This window comes from Podarcis tiliguerta (genome assembly GCF_965153285.1).
Source record: "Podarcis tiliguerta genome assembly, chromosome: 17".
Classification (NCBI taxonomy): domain Eukaryota; kingdom Metazoa; phylum Chordata; class Lepidosauria; order Squamata; family Lacertidae; genus Podarcis; species Podarcis tiliguerta.
Window position 1 is genome coordinate 23892753 of NC_139550.1, and position 20515 is coordinate 23913267.

Sequence of the window (20515 nt, forward strand, 5' to 3'; positions counted from 1 at the left end):
CACATTGCACTTAAATAGGCTTCTGTATTTAAGGAAGGTGTTGCAATCCTGCAAACGTCGGTTTGTCAACTTGCTTCTCTGCACTTGGCAGCGACGGCTACTTCAAAACACATATGCTGGTGTAATAAATTGTTTCAGTGCCACCTGTATTCTGCAAACTTCTGAATTTATGAACGTGCTTTTCAGAATGGGATAAATGCTTGAACTACAGTTGTGGGGATGCGGGTGGCACTGTGGGTTAAACCACAGCGCCTAGGACTTGCTGATCAGAAGGTCGGCGGTTCGAATCCCCGTGACGGAGTGAGCTCCCATTGTTCGGTCCCTGCTCCTGCCAACCTAGCAGTTCGAAAGCACGTCAAAGTGCAAGTAGATAAAAAGGTACCACTCCAGCAGGAAGGTAAACGGTGTTTCCGTGCGCTGCTCTGGTTCTCCAGAAGCGGCTTAGTCATGCTGGCCACATGACCCGGAAGCTGTATGCCGGCTCCCTCGGCCAATAAAACGAGATGAGCGCCGCAACCCCAGAGTCAGTCATGACTGGACCCTAACAGTTAGGGGTCCCTTTACCTTTACCTTACAGTTGTCCAATGTTGGAAATATAGATAACCAAATATACTTTGCGGGAAAGTAGCACTGCCTCTTTCCAGTGTGCATATTTGAAGAAGAGAAAAACAGCCGCAGAAAATCTTATGCAACTGAGAAGTACGGCTTGGTAGACGCCAGTTTTTAATGGTGATCTTTTCCATTAACCAACGTGTCAAGAGAACGGTGAAATATGTATGCATTGTATAAAAATCCCCTTAGAACATCTGAAGGAAATGAACTGTGAAGGTGAGGAAGGAGCCCCCTTTGCAACCTCGGCAGTTGTACTTTCCATATTAAAGAACATTGATCCTAGTGAGTGGCAAAAGAAGGTCCTATTTGGAGGTTTAATTAAAGTGAGTGAATTTTATTGATGCTATCAATCAGCGGAGATTGAGGGAAAGGGCTTGGTGCCAAACCATTTAGTGCTCTTGACAGGGTAATTAAATACCACAGGACTGTACTCTCAAGATAAAGTGAAGTGCTTCTGCAGATGTGAGGGAGAATAACAATTTGTGTTGGGACCAAAAAAAATAAAGAAAGTCTAGGTCCCTTTCTAAATTGTCTACACGGGTTTTAAAAATTGTGATCAGAATTGTTTGGACCGATAGCAAATATCAGTCGTATCACCGCTATTTTTCTAGAAATCGGGTCTTCCCTTAAAAGAGGGCACGTATTGCGGTGAGACCTGGACAACCGACCCCCTGTGTTGTGGGTGGATACGACTGGTCAGCCACAACACCTGATTGGTAGGTCCCTTGAAGGTGGGTGCAATCTGGCCAATGGGACGCAGTCCAAACAATTCGAGGGACCTATTTATGCCCATGCACGTGACCCAGAGCTTCCTCTTTCGGCGCGTGCATTCGGAACACCCGCCCACCTCTCCCTACTTTTAGGGCTTTGCGCTTGACCTTGCTATGCCGTCGTGTGTCGTCTGTCGTTGGGACAGGGGCACGGCAGGAATTTCCCCCACTTGGCTGATTGGCTGGTGCCATTTGGGTTTTGGCTGCCACGTAGCAAATCGTCACAACTTGTAAGGTTGCGGATAGGCTCTGGTTCAGGTGATAGGGATGGGAGAACGCTCTCACCATCCCTATGTGAAGGGTATTCTGTTAAAGGAATCCAGGGACTCAATGGTTTGGTCAACCCCTGAGAGGGGGTTGTACCCGTGCCTGAGTCCAGGGGGACATTTGGGTGGCGGAGATAGCCTGTTCCCATCTTTCCGCTTATCCAGATATTCACCCTTGGCTGACCTAAGCTGGAACCCTGGGTCAGCGCTACCTGCATGGCAGGGAGCTAGTCGAACCACAGCCTATGTAACCAGTCACTTTCTGTAATCAATAAAGTTGTGGCCTAAATTCTGCCAAAAACCAAAACCAAAATTTTGGGTCAAGTGTGAATTTATTTAGGGGGGACGTTTCTGGGTCTGAACACACAAATGGTTCCCACACCCTGATGGAAAATATGTTTGATATAACAAAAATATTGTCATAAGCATCCAAGAAACAATTTATTTACATTTCTTGCAGGGTGGATTTGATTTAAATCAAGTGGATTTAAATCACGATTTAAATCACTAGTCGGTAAGGCTTGATTTAAATCACTAGTCAGCAAGACGTGATTTAATTTTTTTTTTTTTACAGAAAGACTCATTCTTCCTGGTATAATCTTAATATTTACAACCAGATGAAAGTTTCATTTTTGGAATAATAAATTTTCAGAGTGGTTTTTACAGTTCTATCAAAAATTACTGATTTGGTTATACTAGAAATACATAGACAAATAATTATGAAATTATTTTTTATATTTGGACAACTTTTCTGCTGCAATTTATTGGAAGGAAAAAAATAATAATTTCCTTAATAACAATTTAAACAATTTATTTAACTAAAACAATAACATTCTAGCATATGTATCCATGTTTGTTAACTGATGTGGTTTAAACGATTTAAAAACAAACAAACTGAGTTTTAACACAGATGAAAAACTTAAAACATTCCTTATTTCCTAATGAATAGACTTTGGACTATAATGTAACTTAAATAGAAAACTATCTCTAAAATATTTTTTTCCCTCCAAGAGCATTTTATTTTAAAAATCTGATTTAAAAAAACAACAAACTGATTTAAATTTTAAAAATACAATTTTTAAAAATTAAAAAAAATCATTTATTTTTATCCACCCTGATTTCTTGTGAACTGTCTTGAGCGTGAATGCATGAAAGCAGTGTATAAACCAGAGTCGGGGAACCAATAGCTCTCAAGATATTGCTGTACTACAACTCCTATCATCCTGACTATTAGGCTATGCCGGAATAAGAGCTGTTAGACAGTGGAACCATTTTCCTCAGGAGGTTGTGGACTCTCCTTCCTTTTGAAGCAGAGGCCGTTTGGACTGCATCCCATTGGCCAGATTGCACCCAGCTTTGAGGAACCTACCAATCGGATGTTACGGCTGACCAATCCTGCCCACCTAGAACACAGGGTGTTGGTTTTCCGGGTCTCACCGCAATACGTGCCCTCTTTAAGGGAGGACCCAATTTTTAAGCAGAGGCCAGTGCCTCCTCCCTCGTGGGCAGCCTTTTGAGTGGAGCAATCCATACGACTTAATACAGTAGACCCCACAAACATTGGAGTTCGACCCACGCACACAAAAATACCGTATTTTTTGCTCTATAAGACTCACTTTTTCCCTCCTAAAAAGTAAGGGGAAATGTGTGTGTGTCTTATGGAGCGAATGCAGGCTGTGCAGCTATCCCAGAAGCCAGAACAGCAAGAGGGATTGCTGCTTTCAATGCGCAGCGATCCCTCTTGCTGTTCTGGCTTCTGAGATTCAGAATATTTTTTTTCTTGTTTTCCTCCTTCAAAAACTAGGTGCGTCTTGTGGTCTGGTGCATCTTATAGAGCGAAAAATACGGTACATTGTTCCATCTTTGCAGGCATGAGGCATCATTGAACTTCAACAACGCCTTCCAGGCCGGCAAAAACACTTGGAGGCTGCTGAGAAGCATCTGATCTCTGTGCCTTCATAAGATGATATGCCTTTCCACATTGGCAAGCTGGAAAAAAAACCAACACAGCTTGAAATTTCCCATAACCTACGAAAAGCAATTTGATATTGTTTCAACACATTTAGCTCGCAAACCTCTTGCTCGCTCTAGTCAAAATCACTGAGATATCAACAGGAGGAAATAAATTTGATTAGTTTAAATCGTAGCAAAGTCCATTACAGCAGTGGCATTGAAACCAAGGCAGCATGTTGGTCTTGCGCAAGGCCAACTCTCTCCATGCCATGCAGCAAATAGCTTTCATGGGCACCATTCAGACATGGAGCCAATCTGCAGGTGTGAAGGCAAGGGGAAAGGAAAACAGTCAGGAAAACTATGGGCAGGGTATAAATCGTAAAAGTTGTTCTTGTTGTTGTGAAAAATGCAATAATAAAATGCATTTCTGCAACTACAGGGCACTGCCATTGACACAAGTGAAAGAAGGATTTAGGGCAGGCATAGGCAAACTCGGCCCTCCAGATGTTTTGGGACTACAACTCCCACAGGACCAGTGGTGAGGGATGATGGGAGTTGTAGTCCCAAAACATATGGAGGGCCGGGTTTGCCTCTTCCTGATTGAGGGCCTTTTCTGCTTGTTGGCTCAGTTGGTAGGTTTGTTTCTGTCCTCTTGACAAAACCTCAGATTTGATCACCGTGTGATCACCGTGGGACCCATTCCTGGAATCCCAAGTACTGGCCTGCCACCTTTGCAACTGTTGTTTTAATTACAGTACAGTCTCTAATTACAAATCGGTGATTTATGATTTTTGTCTTGGATGACAGGGCTAGCCTTATCATTGGATGAAATGCCAGGCCCAGCGTTGGCTTAAACGCTGCCAGCTGGGTCCTTGTTGCAGCCTGTGAGGGCGATGGAAAACATAATCCATGAAACTCTACAAGTCTGTGATTCTCTTCTCAGTAGGTGCCCCAAATGCTCAATTCATGTGTCACAAGCATTGAGGGTTCTGGGGGCAGAAAGCGGGTGCTGCTGCTGATGTACTTCTCGTCCTGCTTCCCTGTTGATGGTTCTGGAAATTGTAAAAAGGAAAAGGAAAATATATCTTTTGCTTTGGCTAAATGAGATCATAGTTCAGCTTCTATTTATAACTTTTATTACTAACAGCAGAGTACGAATTTTGCAAGGCATTTTGCACCTGGCTATTGGTCACTTGTGGCCAAGTGAAGATACCCAGGTGCCAGGTCATATTGCTCCTCCAAATGGCAACTAAGCATTCAGTTTAGGCCACAGTAATCTTTGGTTTGGGGATGCGGGTGGCACTGTGGTATCAACCACTGAGCCTAGGACTTGCCGATCAGAAGGTCGGCAGTTCGAATCCCTGCGACGGGGTGAGCTCCCGTTGCTCAGTCCCAGCTCCTGCCAACCTAGCAGTTTGAAAGCACGTCAAAGTGCAAGTAAATAAATAGATACCGCTCCAGCGGGAAGGTAAACGGCGTTTCCGTGTGCTGCTCTGGTTCGCCAGAATCAGCTTAGTCATCCTGGCCACATGACCTAGAAGCTGTACGCCGGCTCCCTCGGCCAATAAAGCGAGATGAGCACCGCAACCCCAGAGTCGGCCACGACTGGACCTAATGGTCAGGGGTCCCTTTACCTTTACCTTTAATCCTGGTTTAAGGAGCCATTTGTCACCTAGCTTGCATATCTGAGTTTCTAACACTGACTAAGAGTAGTGTATTATTATACTAACCCCCAACGACTCACGCATCGCTGTGGAGAAGGGGTACTTGCCTCTGATTGATTATCCTTTTGCCCTCCCTAGACATTTTTCCAGGTTTCTCCCTTCCTTAACTAATTGATCCTTTTTTGTCGATGATGGCTTTTGATTTGATTTCATTTTGCTATAATCGGCCCACATTTATTCATTAACGCTGAAAATGAAAGAAATGGTGTCAACGACTTCTGTAACTGTCATGTCTCAACACACAGTTTAAAGAGCAATTGCGGAAAACAAGGACATTTAAATATACTTCTAAGTTATTCGGTATAGTTTGCTGGCATTGGATAACCTATCCGATCGGCACGGTACCAGTTGCAGAGGATGCAAGGTTCTTGGTTTAGATTGCCCATCTGGTTTTGAAAGGAAAAGTAGCCTTTGCACAGTTCAATCTTTCCGTTCTTCTTGTATGGCCATTTGCATGACGGAACAGCAAACGCTTTGTTCTCATCCCACAGGTTTCCTATGCGCGACCAAGTTCAGCTTCCATTAGAGATGCAAATCTGTATGTCAGTGGTCTCCCAAAAACTATGACCCAGAAAGAATTGGAGCAGCTATTCTCCCAGTATGGACGTATCATTACTTCTCGTATTCTAGTGGACCAAGTCACTGGTAAGTCGACAGCTGCGCCCTACTATCTCTCTCGCTTTTCTCAGCCTGGCAGGTTGTGAGATATTCCATCTTCCAATACAGCAAGCCTCCCTTCAGAATATATCAAAGGTATATATGGGCCAGAAAATACAATTTTCTGCCGGAGTTTTTCATAAATATGCATGGACTAAAATAGATTGTAGTGTGTAGTCAGCCAGCCCTGAGTCATTTCCACCTCGAAGGTGCAGGTTTTGAAGCCTGTTTCATGCCTTGTAATAAATTTACAGCTGCTATAATCCTCATTTCCAAGCCGCCGAGTGAAAATAGTCCCTGTACTCCTTATAAAGTGCTAATAAACAGTCTTAAAAATAAAATAAGGAAAGCAAAATCTTACACGGAAGTGCTCTGCTGCTATCTTAGACTAAGTCTACATGAAATGCAAACTAGTAATTGCTCCTTAGATTTTTTTATATATATAATGTTGCATTATCCTCGTGCTGAAGAATATTAACTGTGAGATCTAGAGGAAAACAAATCCCGCGGGTTTAAAAAAACAAGTCTGAAAGGCATATTGATTTGATGCATAAATATTAAACTCAGTCTTAACTCTCCAGGCACTGCCATCCTAGAGAGCATATTGCTGCATATTTTTTTCTGTTTCTGATATAATCTCAATGAAGTAGACTAATCCATTAGAGGGGCTGGAGAATGGAGACCCTTTCTCGTTATTAAGGGTTCAGGGATCTTCTGTTTTCTCCCAACGCATTTCAAAATCCTAGGAAAATATACAGCAGGTTTCCTATTATCATTCTGCCATAATTTCCAAGCTAGATAGCGTTTTCTTCAATGCCACGAACAAAATTTAAAATAGACCTGGTGACTTGGTGACCATCAGCTGCTTTTGCTAAACCAAGGTTTTGATTTGAACAGAAAGTAGGTTTCTGTGCATGGGTCCCAGTTCAGCCCTGGAACTGCACATGTACAAAAGCTAAGTACAGTACTTCTCTGTGTATAAGACTAGGGGGTTTTTATATTAAATAATTGTGTTAAAATTTGGGGCTCGTCTTATACACGGATAGTGCATAGGGGGGATTTTCTTAATTTGGAGTCCCCCAAAATAGAGGGCGTCTTATACAAGGGGGCGTGTTATACACAGAAAAATACGGTATGTAAGAACATTACCGTACTGATGGATCACCCAAAAGCATGTCTTAGACCAGCATCCCATTGGGCTGTGGTAAACCCAAGAGGCAAGGTTAGAGCACCACGTATTAGTTATGCTCATAACCATGGTTGCGGCTGTATTTGAGCAGATTATTCTGTATTGCAACACAGGGGTTTGTTTTTGCCGCCATCAACATAACCATGGTTATGCAGACATTCTTTGTAGAGAAGGACACGTTCTCCACAGGCCTGCTGTTTGTCTGCTTTTTAAAAAGATGCATTGTCGCAGTATTACACGGAAATTGCCCTTTTCTAATGAGTTTTTTCAGTGTTCCCTAAAATTCCCTCTTCAAAAAAACAACAACAGCCCCTTCCCAGGGGTGTTACTTAAAAACAATGTGTGTTTCTAAAATATGCATTCAGTTGGGGGGGGGGGAGGATTGTAAAGTTTTCCTGTGCTTTGGTAGACTCTGAAATTTCATTGCACTTGTTGTTGATTAGGGCGTACTCCCAGTTAACATTGCGGTATGGAAATCCACATTAAAATTAGTTCTGAAGCAGGGTAGATACAGCTGCAACATAACATAGCCATTGACTAGGGCTCTAGGTAGGGTCGTGCTGTCGTGTGTTGTCTTCTCCGCTGCCGTATGCACTAATCCAGTCCTTCCATGTGACACTTGTGATTTTGCATCTCGCTGCTCGTAGCGGTATGTGCAAAATCGGGAATAGCCTGAATCCAGGAAAGGCAGGTCCAGAGAATTCTCCCTCTCCCACCACACACAGATTGGTGTCAGCGTTGAGCAGAGTAACCGTGTGTGGAAAAGCGGGAGGCAAAAAATAAAAAATTCACATGCAAAAAAGCAAAATGGCACGGTTTTGAGTAGAAGTGCCTGATCCTGCAAATTAACCAAGTTGCCTAATACCAATGCCTTACGTTGTGCTAATTAAACAGCAGCTAATTAAACAGAACCTGGGGGCCTTCTGTGGCTCCAGAAGGCTATTGTCTTCTCTGACTCCTTAAGCTTAATTGTTAACATTACGTTGAGTGTGTACCGCTTAATAGGTGGAAATACCTCTAAACCAGAAGTTTCCAAACTTGTTTGGTCTACCGCCCCCTTTTCAGGAAAAAATGACTCAGCGCCCCCCTGGAAATCTACAAGTCAAGCCTGATGGCTCAGCCCCATGTGCCTCAAGGGTGGGGCTGGTGCCACAGCCCACCTGCCATTTGCCAAATAGGCAGGCAGGCAGGCTATAATCCACTTCCCGGGCCTGGGGGAAGCCAAAAAGGGTTCCCCCAAGCCTTTGAAACCCATTGCATGACCGCCAAATCCATGGGAGGTATTGTTGCTGTCTTGCAACACCTCCTGACCTGACGGTAAATGTCATTGCACAACTGGTGAAACATGTAAGAACAGGTTTCCCCCCAATATTTCTTTCCATATGCTACCACCTCCCCCCTTGTATTTATTCAACGCCTGCCAATTGCATCCAAGGCTACTACCACCCCCCTGGATCGTTCCAGTGCCCCCCTGCCCCCCACGAGGGTGGTATTGCCCACGTTAGGAAACACTGTTCTAAACAGTGTCCAGAGTACTAAACAAGAAGAACAAATGTTCCAAAATTATGCAATAAAACAATTAATGCAACACACATCCTCATCCTTCTGACACACCTCCCCACTGAAGATATTTCCACCTGCTGGTCTTTAAGACTCCACCCATCTTTCCTGGCTCTCACCAGGTCCTGCACAGACCCACAGATCACCCCCAAAAATGTGCGTTGAAGAGGGTTCCTGGAACCTGCTGACTTCAGCCTAGTCCAGGCATGGCCAAACTCTGCCCTCCAGCTGTTTTGAGACTACAACTCCCATCATCCCTAGCTAACAGGACCCAGTGGTCAGGGATGGTGGGAATTGTAGTCCCAAAACAGCTGGAGGGCCAAGTCTGGCCATTCCTGCCCTAGTCTCTCTAGGCTTGCTTTTTTGGAGAAGGCACCACAGTTGATGGAGCTTCCTTGAGCTTCCCGCACACAAACAGGACCAGGCTACAGCGGATTGGATATGGTGGTGAACCGCTTCAGAATTTTCAGCACCGCAGTTGTTTTTTCAGGTCACCCTTTGTTCTTGCCCCTAAAGCACGGGGCCACCGCAGAAAAGGTTGTGTACCCATTTGTTAGGTCCTGCCCCTTGACTCCCGTTTCTACGACAGCAGGGTTTCCCATACTTGGCTCTCCAGCTAATAATAATAATAATAATAATAATAATAATAATAATAATAATAATAAATTATACCCCACCCATCTGGCTGGGCTTCCCCAGCCACTCTTTTGCACTACAGTTCCCATCTTCCATGACCCACTGGCCTTGCTAGCTAGGGATGATGGGAGCTGTAGTCCAAAAACAGCCAGAGACCCGAGTTTGGGAAACAAGTGTGTTACAACCTTGGTGGGGACAGGAACCACCTCTTCAGCTTCTACAATAACGATAATCTTTATTGTCATTGTCCCATACAGAACAACGAAATGGGGGGGGGGGGGGAATCCACATAAGACATTTGAAACCAACAAGCCGCCTATCCCAGCCTGCTTAGCCCCCTAAAAACTCTGATACCCCATTTTAAAATACAATATACTCCCATAGAGACTCCTTACACTGCGTTTAAAACCAAAATCACATTTGGACAGAAACTGTTTCTCAGGCGGCTAGTCCTAGTCTTTATAACCCTGTACCTTCTTCCAGAAGGCAGAAGCTGAAAGAGATCATTTCCGGGGGGCGCACTATCCTGCGCTTTCTCTGCAGCTTTCTTATGGCACCTGGAAGTGTAGATTTGATCCAAGGTGGGAAGAGTGCGCCCAGTTATTCTCTCCACAGTCTTTACAACCCTGGACAGCGTTGTTTTTTCCCTGGACAGCATTGTTTTTCTGCGGCTGGTCTTGTCCTCCGTTGCTTCATACGGCTTGTTGGCTTACATGTAGCTGTGAAAATGGGGGTTTTGGGTGTGTCGGCATTGTTTTGGAAGAGAGCAGTGAACGAGCCTTCTACCTTTATGCAGGAGTTTCAAGGGGTGTGGGCTTTATCCGGTTTGACAAGCGGATTGAGGCAGAAGAAGCCATCAAAGGCTTGAACGGACAGAAACCGCCGAGTGCCACAGAGCCAATCACTGTAAAGTTCGCCAACAACCCAAGCCAAAAAACAAACCAGGCCATCCTTTCCCAGCTGTACCAGTCTCCAAACAGAAGGTACCCAGGACCTCTAGCTCAGCAGGCTCAACGTTTTAGGTAAGTGGAAATGTATAGGAACCTTCTTGAGACCCCAACCATTCGGTCCGAATTTTCCTTTGAACCAGGTTGTCCTCTCTCTGGTAGGAATTGCATTTCCTCATATGAGAGTTATTGAGTTTCTCAAACTTTTGTGTGTGTCTGGAAGGCATAGCAGTCAACACTTATTTAACAGCACTGCAATCTGTTAGCAGCTATAAACAGAAGAGTTTAAGCCGCTAATTAGTAACGCTTAAAGAAATGGGGAAACATTCTTTTTCCAACCAGGGTTTTAGGGTTATTTTTAAACTTCTAGAGTAAATAATTCTACTAAATCAGACATCTTTCTCAACCATACAATTCTCTTTATTTAAAAGTTTGCCTTGGACTTTGTCCATTCTTCTCTACTTTCTGGATCGTCCTTCTAACCTTGCCCTTTTTCTTATTTTTTCCTGTGGAAACAAATGTTTTTTGGGTTTTTTAAGTAGTTTGCACAGTTTTTTGTGTGGGTCTGTGTTCCTGTGGCACAGAGCTTTGCAGCCATATGTTTTTCTCTTGTGATATTTTAGTGTACTGAAAAGGACAGATGGTGTGAATTGAAACAAATACTGTGTTGATCTACATTCAGTAGCTGCTTTAGGGTTTTCTATTTAGCGCCGTGCTATGAGAGATTTTGTGTTATGTGCATATGCACACTTGCACATGCATGCTCTGAACTTTGACGCTGGCTTGCACTAGAATCCGGGTTTTCCAGAAAGGTTATAAAGAGTTGGAGTCAGCAGAGAATTGCTGCAAAGTAGAGCAAAAACAGAATCGGATGAGTTGGTTTTCCTTCAAAGAGAAGCAGAATACTCACATTGGGCTAGGCTTTGCCAGGACTTTAATTTTAATGTTTCAATTAAGCACCTGGCCAATGGCATATTTAAACGAAATCCAGGCAACTTCTTTGCATTTTGTTCCATTAACTTTGTTCACCCTTAAAAGCGTTCGTCCTGGCGAGCTCTTCTATCGGAGCAAAGGCAGTTGTTTTTATTCAGTATTCAGTGGATTTTTCTAATCTTCCTTGAGGTTTTCTTTTGGTTTTTGTGTTTTTCTCATCAAAGGATACTCTTGTCAAGCCGCTGAATATTGAATAAAAGTAGACTTGCCCTTTCTCCATAGGCAGAATGCCTGCTCCAGTACTGAGTGCCGGGGCAGAGGTAGCACTGCTCAGAAGAGGAACCCCAGAATGCCCTGTGCCTGAAGTTAAGGCCATTGGGGAATGACTGCACTGACATGAAAAAAGAGGTAAATAAACTCCTGCAGAAATGGCGACTGCCAGGGTTGGGACACACACAATGGCCTTTTCAAACCCCCTGAGCAGTCTTTCTCCAACATCCCAGCGGCCCAGCTGTCCCCTAGATCACCTGCAAGCTTTCAAATTGTGAGTGGTATTCATTGTGTTTTGAGTGGCGGCAGCTGGATCCGAAGGGGAAATGTGGCGTGTGTGCTGGAATACGCAATACTTGTTGGGCGATGTTGGGATGAATTCTGAGGGCTGCACCTGCATTCCTTAACGACTTCCAGAATAGGCTTGCTTTGACCACTGTACCTTTCTCACAGTTTGAAAAAGAGAGAGAATGTTGGCCTTTGTTGCCAAGGCATCCTTCAGCACTAATTTTGTGAACCGGAGTGGTTTCACCCCACTGTTAAGTTTTCAAATGAGATGGTGCCCTCTAGATGTTGTTGGGACTCCAATTCCCATCATCCCCAGGCCGCAGAGCCAGTGGTTAGGGATAATGGGAGTTGAAGTCCAACAATAAATGGAGTGGGCAACTGCGAGAAGCGAAGTTACAGGGAACCAGGCAGAGGGCCTTCTCGGTAGTGGCGCCCGCCCTGTGGAACACCCTCCCATCAGATGTCAAAGAAATAAATAACTATCGGTCTTTTAGAAGACGTCTGAAGGCAGCCCTGTTTAGGGAAGCTTTTAATATTGGATGAATCATTGTATTTTAATATTCTGCTGGAAGCTGCCCAGAGTGCCTGGGGAAACCCAGCCAGATGGGCGGGGTATAAGTCTTTTCTCCTGAACCCAGAGCCCGTTAAAAAATCAGAACCCCCATTCCATTGGTTTCCATTGAGTAGCAATGTCAGGAAACAGTAATGGCACACAGGGAGAGGAGAAGAACGTATTTCTCTCTAGGACTTCCGCAAGTTCAGTAGCTACATTGGCCTATGGGACTTACAACCCAGTGTACCTGCTACTCAGTGTATCAAAGTGGAAAATGAGAGGGGGCCAAAACTACCTTCCCTCTGTGTTGACTGTGCTGCTCCTACTGCCATTTTGTGGAGTGGCATGGGCTGGTAGCGGGCAGGGAACTTAAGGCTCAGAACTTGATCCCAGCAGCTTTCAAAGTTTTCCTCTAGCTTAATTTAGGCTTTTCACACCTCTGATTCTAGTTCTAGACACTACTGCCTGTGACTCGGAAGCTAGTCGGACTATTTTTCAGTGGGTGTTAATTCCTGGTTGCATCCTTCGGCAAGCCCATGCAGAGGGCGGGGGCCGCCGGGTACACTTGACCCGGACCTTGGAGGGTTAAGCTGGCCGGGGGCTCCCCTCCAGAGACCAGCTGCTTTTTCGTTTGAGTTTATAACTGTATTCTAACAAGACTCCCATCCTGGGCTTCAGACAAATTCCTCACGGGCCTGTCCTTAGGTTTTTAGCCCATTCACTGCAGGGATAGGATAGCTCATGATGCAATGCAGAAGATTTTCAGGTGTGTTTAATCAGCTGCAAACTGGCACTGGAATTCCGCTCCCCCCCCCCCCGACACTGTTACACCTATGTATAACTCCTCTAGCACAGATAACTAGTCACAGAAGTTGATAAATGTCATCTTACTCAGTTCCCTCAATTAAAACTTTTCCATTTTAATTAAAATTTCAATTAAAAATTAAGACAATCAGTTTCACTTGGACCCATGTTTCTGATGGCATATTACTTCATGCCCAAACACTTTGCTCAACGGCTTAATTAAAACACGAGGCAAGTTTTTCCATGCTTTATACTAGAGCAGGATGAATGTATCGGCACTTTTGCTGTCTGGAAGTTGCCAGAACGATACAGTTCCTTGATAATGGATGATCCATCTTACCCTTTTCCACATCACATAAATGTTTCGCAGCCTTTGGAATCCGTAATGTCCTGTAGCCTCTTGCTCTTACTTCTGAAGTCATTTGAGAATTATGCTGGTTTCTTTTAATCTGTGGTCTCATTTCTAAGTGGAGGTCTTCTCCAAGATTTTAGGGGATTCCCACTGTGCAAGTACTAGTGTCTAGATCTGCAGTATTTATACCTTAACCTCCCAACGAACGTCACATATTAAGTTATATTTAGAATACAGTAAAATAGACAAGACGTAACATACACCTTTGCCTCGCCCTAATAAGTTTTCTGCAAGTTCTCAGCTGCCACTTGGCTGCTCAATATCTGGGCCGCCAAAGGTCCAGGAAATATTCCTGGTCCAGGCAGGTTCCTGAGCCCCCCAGGTGGAAATAATGACACACGACACTATTATTAAAGTGAATGGGTTAAAAAAGGCCACAACTTTATTGGTTACAGGTGATGAGCGGTATTGGCTTAGGCATTGGTCCTAACCAACTATATCCGACTCCAGCCCGTCTGCTTGAAGTCCAGGAAGGGTTAACCACCAGTAGGGGGAGTCCTGCTGATGCACATCAACTAGGAACTCCCCCAGGGTCACCGCTAGGGGGCGTGCCTTAGGCCCTCACCTCCCCAGGCTTCGGACAGGGCCACGCCCCCTGGAATCCTTTATCAGACTACCCTTCAATATGTGAGGCAGGTGATGGCGCTTCCTCCCCTCTTCCATCTACAGAACAATACCAATGCCAAACCGCCGATACCCAGAAAGTTGTGATGATTTGCTACGAGGTAGGCAAAAACCAAGTGGCTGGTGCCAATTTGCCAAGGGGAAAAATTCCTACCAGGCCCCTCAACGGCGACCAACCAAGGTCCATAGCAAAGTCAAGGAACGAAAACCTTATAGGGCGGGAGGGTGGGAAAAAGCAGGAACAGCTGGCGAGCGGCAAAGAGGGAGCGTCCTTTATAGGGCAGGCCACGCCCCCGAGCCAGCCAATTGGCTGGCCAGGGGGTGACGTGGCCGGGAATCCTCCCCAATCGCGTGGGGCTGGCCTCCACCCGCTGTGCATGTTGAGGGGCCGTGAAGCTCACAACCCCACCTCCTCCCATCCCAGTTAGCACACGTGACTTAATGTGTAAAGGTCATGTACACCTGCGTTATTTGATTAAAACTTGTACCTTCTTCATCAATTTAACTTCCCAGTAGGGCTGGGAGATATCTGGTTTTCAACATCGTGATACATCACCAGCTAAACATCATGAAATACTGATATATTACGATGTCTGAAATAAGGCTGGAGCTATATAGAAGCACTGGCTGGCTTTTTCCACATTGTGATTTTTGCATCACACACGCACATACTGTGATTTGCAATATATTGTCAGGTCAAACATGATGAAACCTATAGCATAATATGGACTTTAAACTGGTTATCGACTTTAAACCGATATCATGAAATGGACTTTGAAGCAGTTTTGGACTATTGATCCAATCACCCAGCCAATCTATTGATCCAATCTATTGATACATCACCCAGCCCTAGTTCCCAGTGCAGCTCATTGCTAGTAAACAAAAAAGTGCAATATGATAATTATTGTAAATTAATTATAAAGCATAGAAACCTAACGTAGAGCGTGCAAAAAAGGGGGGGGCTTTAAAACTGTATACTTAAAGAAGTATCTTAATGGCTGTCTCAATTTGATTTGGAAAAGGGGGAATCCTTCATTCATTAATGCAGCTACCATTGGTCCGACCCCCCAAAGCATTAACATTTATGCTTCATCAGTCAAGGTTATTTCTTTGCTGCTAAAATACCATGTAGAAATTTTGAGTGTCAAGTACATAGAAATTTCAGGGTTCAGAATAATGATCTTCATTATAGAAATACATGGATTGTGTTTGTTTGCAAATATAGTGTTGCTCTTGCCCCTCTGTTTTGGATTAAAGCACAGGAAAATGGGAGCAGTTGGAACTAAGAGACTGTCAAATTATATATTATGATAGCAAGAGTTGAAAGGTTGTAGGCGGCAGACTTTTGGGACAGACTTAAGCAAGCATTCAAGAGCAAAAAACACTCAGTCTTACAAATATTCTCTCTTCGCGGCCACTGACCAAGTAAATGTCCAGAACTTTGTGCGTGTCGTTAATTGCATACTGACAATCTTAGATTAATTCGATGAATGTTTGAAGACATCTGAAGGCAGCTCTCTGTAGGGATGTTTTTAATGTTTGAGGTTTTATTCTGTTTTTAATGTTCTGTTGAAAGCTGCCCAGCCAGATGGGCGGGGTAGAAATAGTAAATGATGAACAACAACAACAACAACAACAACAACAATAATAATTTAAATCTTCACCAGTAAATGCTGATACAGTGGTACCTTGGTTCTCAAATTGAATCCGTTCCGGAAATCCGTTCCAAAACCAAGGCACACTTTCCCATAGAAAGTAATGCAAAATGGATTGATCCATTCCAGACTTTTAAAAACAACCCCTAAAACAGCAATTTAACATGCATTTTACTATCTAACAAGACCATTGATCCATAAAATGAAAGCGATAAACAATGTACTGCAGGCACACAGTCAATCAATCAATGAGTAGCCGAACTGGGTTCCACACAGTCACAAAAACAAAAGACCCGCAAAAACGAAAACGCAAAATAAATAGCAAAAACAGACCTCAGCGTAACACTCAAAATGGAAGCGTGGCACTCAAAACAGAGCACGTTCGGCTTCTGAAAAAGGTTTGCAAACCAGAACATTTACTTCCGGGTTTGCAGTGTTTGGGTTCCAAGTCGTTTGAGTACCAAGGCTTTTGAGAATCAAGGGACCATTGTAATTGTCAGAATTCATGTGTATCTCTTGCCCCTCCAAATGAAGAGATGTGTATCTCTTGGCATTCACAAAACTTTTATTTGATTTTGATGAATCACATGTCAGTTTAGCTATTAAATTTGCTGAAAGGCAAGCATAGGCAGTAGATTTTGATGGCTTGCAAATATTATTTTAAAAACCCTGCTGGGGCTCATGATTTGCTTGGTCATCCCACGATCACGTCTAATCTGAATGGAACTGTAGTTCACAGGGTTGTTGTTGTTTTTAAAGTCTGACCAGGGGCAACAATGAGATGAGGAAAACATCGAAGTCTGTAATGTGGTTTCAGAGGCTATTCAAGACATGTTTTCGCCAAAGGCAACTGAGGGACATAAGAACCTGTGTTCCTCTTGGACCAGTTCTAGTTTTCGTATGGTGTTTTCATCTCCAGAGGATTCCTTTCCATAAAAGGCAAAACCGTTAATTCCAAGGCAATGTCACTGCTCATACATCTCATCTTGAGGTGATCAGAGTGTTTTCATAGTGACAACTTCCCTTCACTTGAACAATTTGCGTAATTAAGTAATTTATTCCATAGGCTGATAACATCAAGTGCTTAACATAGTCTTCCATTTACTTCTATAATTGTGCAAATGAGTTTGTGCATAATTACCCACAGATATTTGAAGGTTGTGATAGCTAGGTCTAAAACTGAGCTTCTTATTAGGAGTTTTGGGTGCGGAAATTGGGTCAAAGTGGACGTGTTGAGTGTGAAAGTGGCTTGTGTTGGACAGGGAATTATGGGCAGAAACACATAAAGTCGGACTTCGGAACCCGGATGTCCGACGCGGCTTCTGATTGGCTGCAGGAGCTTCCTGCAGCCAATCAGAAACCACGCCTTGGTTTCCGAACGTTTTAGAAATCAAACGGACTTTCGGAACGGATTCCTTTTGACTTCCAAGGTACAACTGTATGAATGCTGCTATCCTAGAATTGTAGAGTTGGAAGGGAACCCAAGAGTTATTTTATCCAATCCCCTGCAATGCAGGAATCTAAATCACCCATGACAGATGGTTATCCAACCTTTGCTTTGTGGCTGGCTTGATAATTGGATGAATGTATCATATGAACAAAGACCAATATATTTTGTAGCCTGTAGATGCTCCTTTTTCTAAATAATGGGACTAAAGCAGCAGGCTTGATCCATGAGCCACTTCCTCCTAAGGTGACTACCTTGTTACGGAAATTAAATTTCCTTCAGAAGAAGCCAATAAAGCACACACTTTTATGCTTAGGAAGTCAGGATCTTTCATTAAACTCAAAAGGCACTGCTTCCAGTTTATACTTTTAAAACTGCTTTTAATCGTGGTTGCGAGCACATTTGCAAAGGCGGAATGAAAGATTTGAAAGGCAGAATGAAAACAAATCAATTTTGTTACATATTGCCATTGCCACTTAAGTTTTATCATTTATTAATTTTAGAAATTTATATGTTGTGTCTCGGAATTCCCTGAGTGGCTTGCAATATAAAAAATAAAATAAAATAAGAGATCCAATAAACATTTTATAAACAGAGCATTACATTTAGGAAAAGGCTACTGGCCTCATCACTCACCTCTCTGATTCTCAGGGTTTAGACCAGGCATAGGCAAACTCGGCCCTCCAGATGTTTTGGGACTACAGCTCCCAGCATCCCTAGCTAACAGGACCAGTGGTCAGGGATGATGGGAGCTGTAGTCCCAAAACATCTGGAGGGCCGAGTTTGCCTATGCCTGGTTTAGACGCTCTGCTTCAAGGCTGCCGCATTCTTTACTGTGCTTTTGCAGACCTGTCCACCCCCAGGTCCACTCTTTAATTGACAAACAAACCCTTTAGGTCAGGAGTGGCTAACTTGTGGGCCATATGCATCCTTTATTTTTAGCTTTTCCCACAGATTTGTGCCTCACATGGGTTCCCTGGACTTCATCAAGGCCCCCAGGTGATTTTTCAATTTATTTCCATTATGTAATAATTCCCCCACCCCCCGCAGAAAAAGAGAGACTTGGGCAGCTTAGTTCCATGTTGTATGTGTGTGCTTTGTGTTGGTTTCCGCCGCTCATGAACAGTGCTTCTCAGCTGCCTGTGAAGCTATCAGCAGCACGATCGTTAGCCCGTACGTATTCGGATAAACTCTTCCTTCCGAAGAGGGATGACCTGTCACCATCGCTCTCGAGAGCCGCTGAAGTGCGGGTTCTCAAGGATGATCATGAATGATTGTCTCTCTTCTGAAGACCTCGGCAGGATTACTAGAGCTTTCTCTAGTTGGGTTGGCCAACTCTCAAAACCACTCCTGCTTTAGTCAAAGCTCAGAAATACGTGTGTGTGTTTGTGTGTGTGTGTGTGTGTGTGTGTGTGTGCTTAAAATCCAAGTCAACACCAGCTTAGTGTTGCATCCATCATTGTGAGCGGAAGGCAGCACACAGGGCAATTTTTTCATTTCTGCTCCTCCCCGTTGGTTGGTTGGTTGGCATCCATCTGCCTCAGGAGAAAATGGAAGAGAGTGTCTTCAGGGTGAGGTCAAACTGTTGGGAGAGTTATGGCGCCTTCTGTGACTGTGGAGACCAAAACAGGAGAGACATGTTTTGTTGCAGACGGGGAGACGAAGGCGTCCTGTTTTGCTGGTACAAGTGTATCATGGTGTTTCTTCTCTCTGCATTCCTCACAGGGGTCATTCCTCCTCTGGTCACTGCTGCGCGGAGACCTGACCTCACTGATTGTCTCCAAGGCCCTGTGGTCATCTGCAAGGGATTCCCACATGGCGGGGTTAATGTTGCCAACCTTCCGTGTCACATTGTTGGTCCTCCAATCGCCACATCCATTTTGAGAGCGGATTAAAGTGACTTAGTATTAATCGTAGTAACGGCTGGTACCAACCTTTCACTCAGCCAGACACAGGCAAACTGGGCCCTCCAGATGTTTTGGGACTACAACTCCCATCATCCCTGACCACCAGTCCTGGTAGCTAGGGGTGATAGGAGTTGTAGTCCCAAAACATTTGGAGGGCTCAGTTTGCCTATGCCTGCACTCAGCTATGGTTAATATGGGATGGGCAGGAGGAGGTTTTTTTTCCTGGACAGTAAGTGTATATGTTCTCAAGTGTGGCTTCTGAATTCTCAACGATAAGTGATATGGACCAGCATTGACACAATCGGATATCTCTATCACATTTGCATAAGATGTTCATGTTTCGCGGTGGGTTAAAAGTAAAATCAAATTGGCATTCCTTTGCGTGGACAGGCGGAGTCCCCAGGTCCCGAGCGGCCCCCCCCCCCCCCGTCATGTGGAATAACGACTCAAGACAACATGCTATGGGATTAAATTGGCCATAACTTTATTAAATTTCAAATGTGGGTAGACCTTGGCTCAGGCATTGGGCGTTCTCCCTCCCCAGTCCCCAGCTGGGGACCTAGGGAGCATCAGGGTTAGCCAGTGTTTGTGTGGGGGATGGGCCGGCTCTGGAGAACATATGTTCAAGCAGAGATAGCCGCCCCTGTTACGCCGACGCCGCAGGGGAGAGCAATGACGACCTTTCGGCGTACGGTCAAAGCCTCCCTTCAGAAACCCCTTTAACGGGGAAACCTGGTATCACCACTGCAAAGAGGAAGGTGGACAAAAGGATTCTGCCCAAGGCCTGATACCGCCAAAGTTGTGACGTTTTGCTACGGGAAAGGCGAAACCTGCCAATGCAAGGAAATTCCTTTCCGGCCCTTTGACAGCGACCTTAACGTAGCAGCGCCCACATACCTGTAAGAAAAGTTAACCTGCAAAATAAGGCATTAACTGAGGGTGGGTAGGGTGGGAGAAGCTCTGGAGCCAAGTGAGGATTCCCAGGTAAGATCCTCCCTCTATTGTGTGGGCAGGTAATCCCTCCACCACCTGACCTGATCTCCTTGGCAACGCTTCCCCCAGGTTTGATTGGACAACTGTCTGCGGTAGGTGGAGACCTCCAGGTATCCCACCTGAGGGAAGGCAAACGCAAGCCTATGCTGATGGAGCCGCTCCAGATCCAGGGGCTGTGCGCATCCATGCAAAGGTCCCCCCCCCCCCCCGTTTTATGCGGGGAGTGGTCATTGTGCAAGTTAAGCTGGCACGGTAGAAAGTGTTTGCAGTTTGTGGCAGCACGGTTGACAGTTAAGCAAGTTTCTGTGCAAGGTA

At 44.5% G+C, this 20515-nt stretch overlaps 2 protein-coding genes across 20 annotated transcripts in view; one reads left to right on the forward strand and one right to left on the reverse strand.

Annotated features, from left to right (window-relative positions):
- ELAVL2 (ELAV like RNA binding protein 2) overlaps positions 1-20515 on the forward strand; it is a 158159-nt gene that overhangs the window by 131752 nt on the left and 5892 nt on the right. For all 19 annotated transcript variants that reach the window (XM_083420388.1, XM_083420400.1, XM_083420398.1 and 16 more), the window contains 2 exons: positions 5817-5970; positions 10164-10389. In XM_083420388.1, coding sequence (XP_083276514.1) covers positions 5817-5970; positions 10164-10389 — 380 coding nt within the window. The remainder of the gene's footprint in view (positions 1-5816; positions 5971-10163; positions 10390-20515) is intronic.
- The window catches only part of DMRTA1 (DMRT like family A1), a 394296-nt gene that overhangs the window by 21020 nt on the left and 352761 nt on the right, over positions 1-20515 (reverse strand). The window lies entirely within an intron of this gene.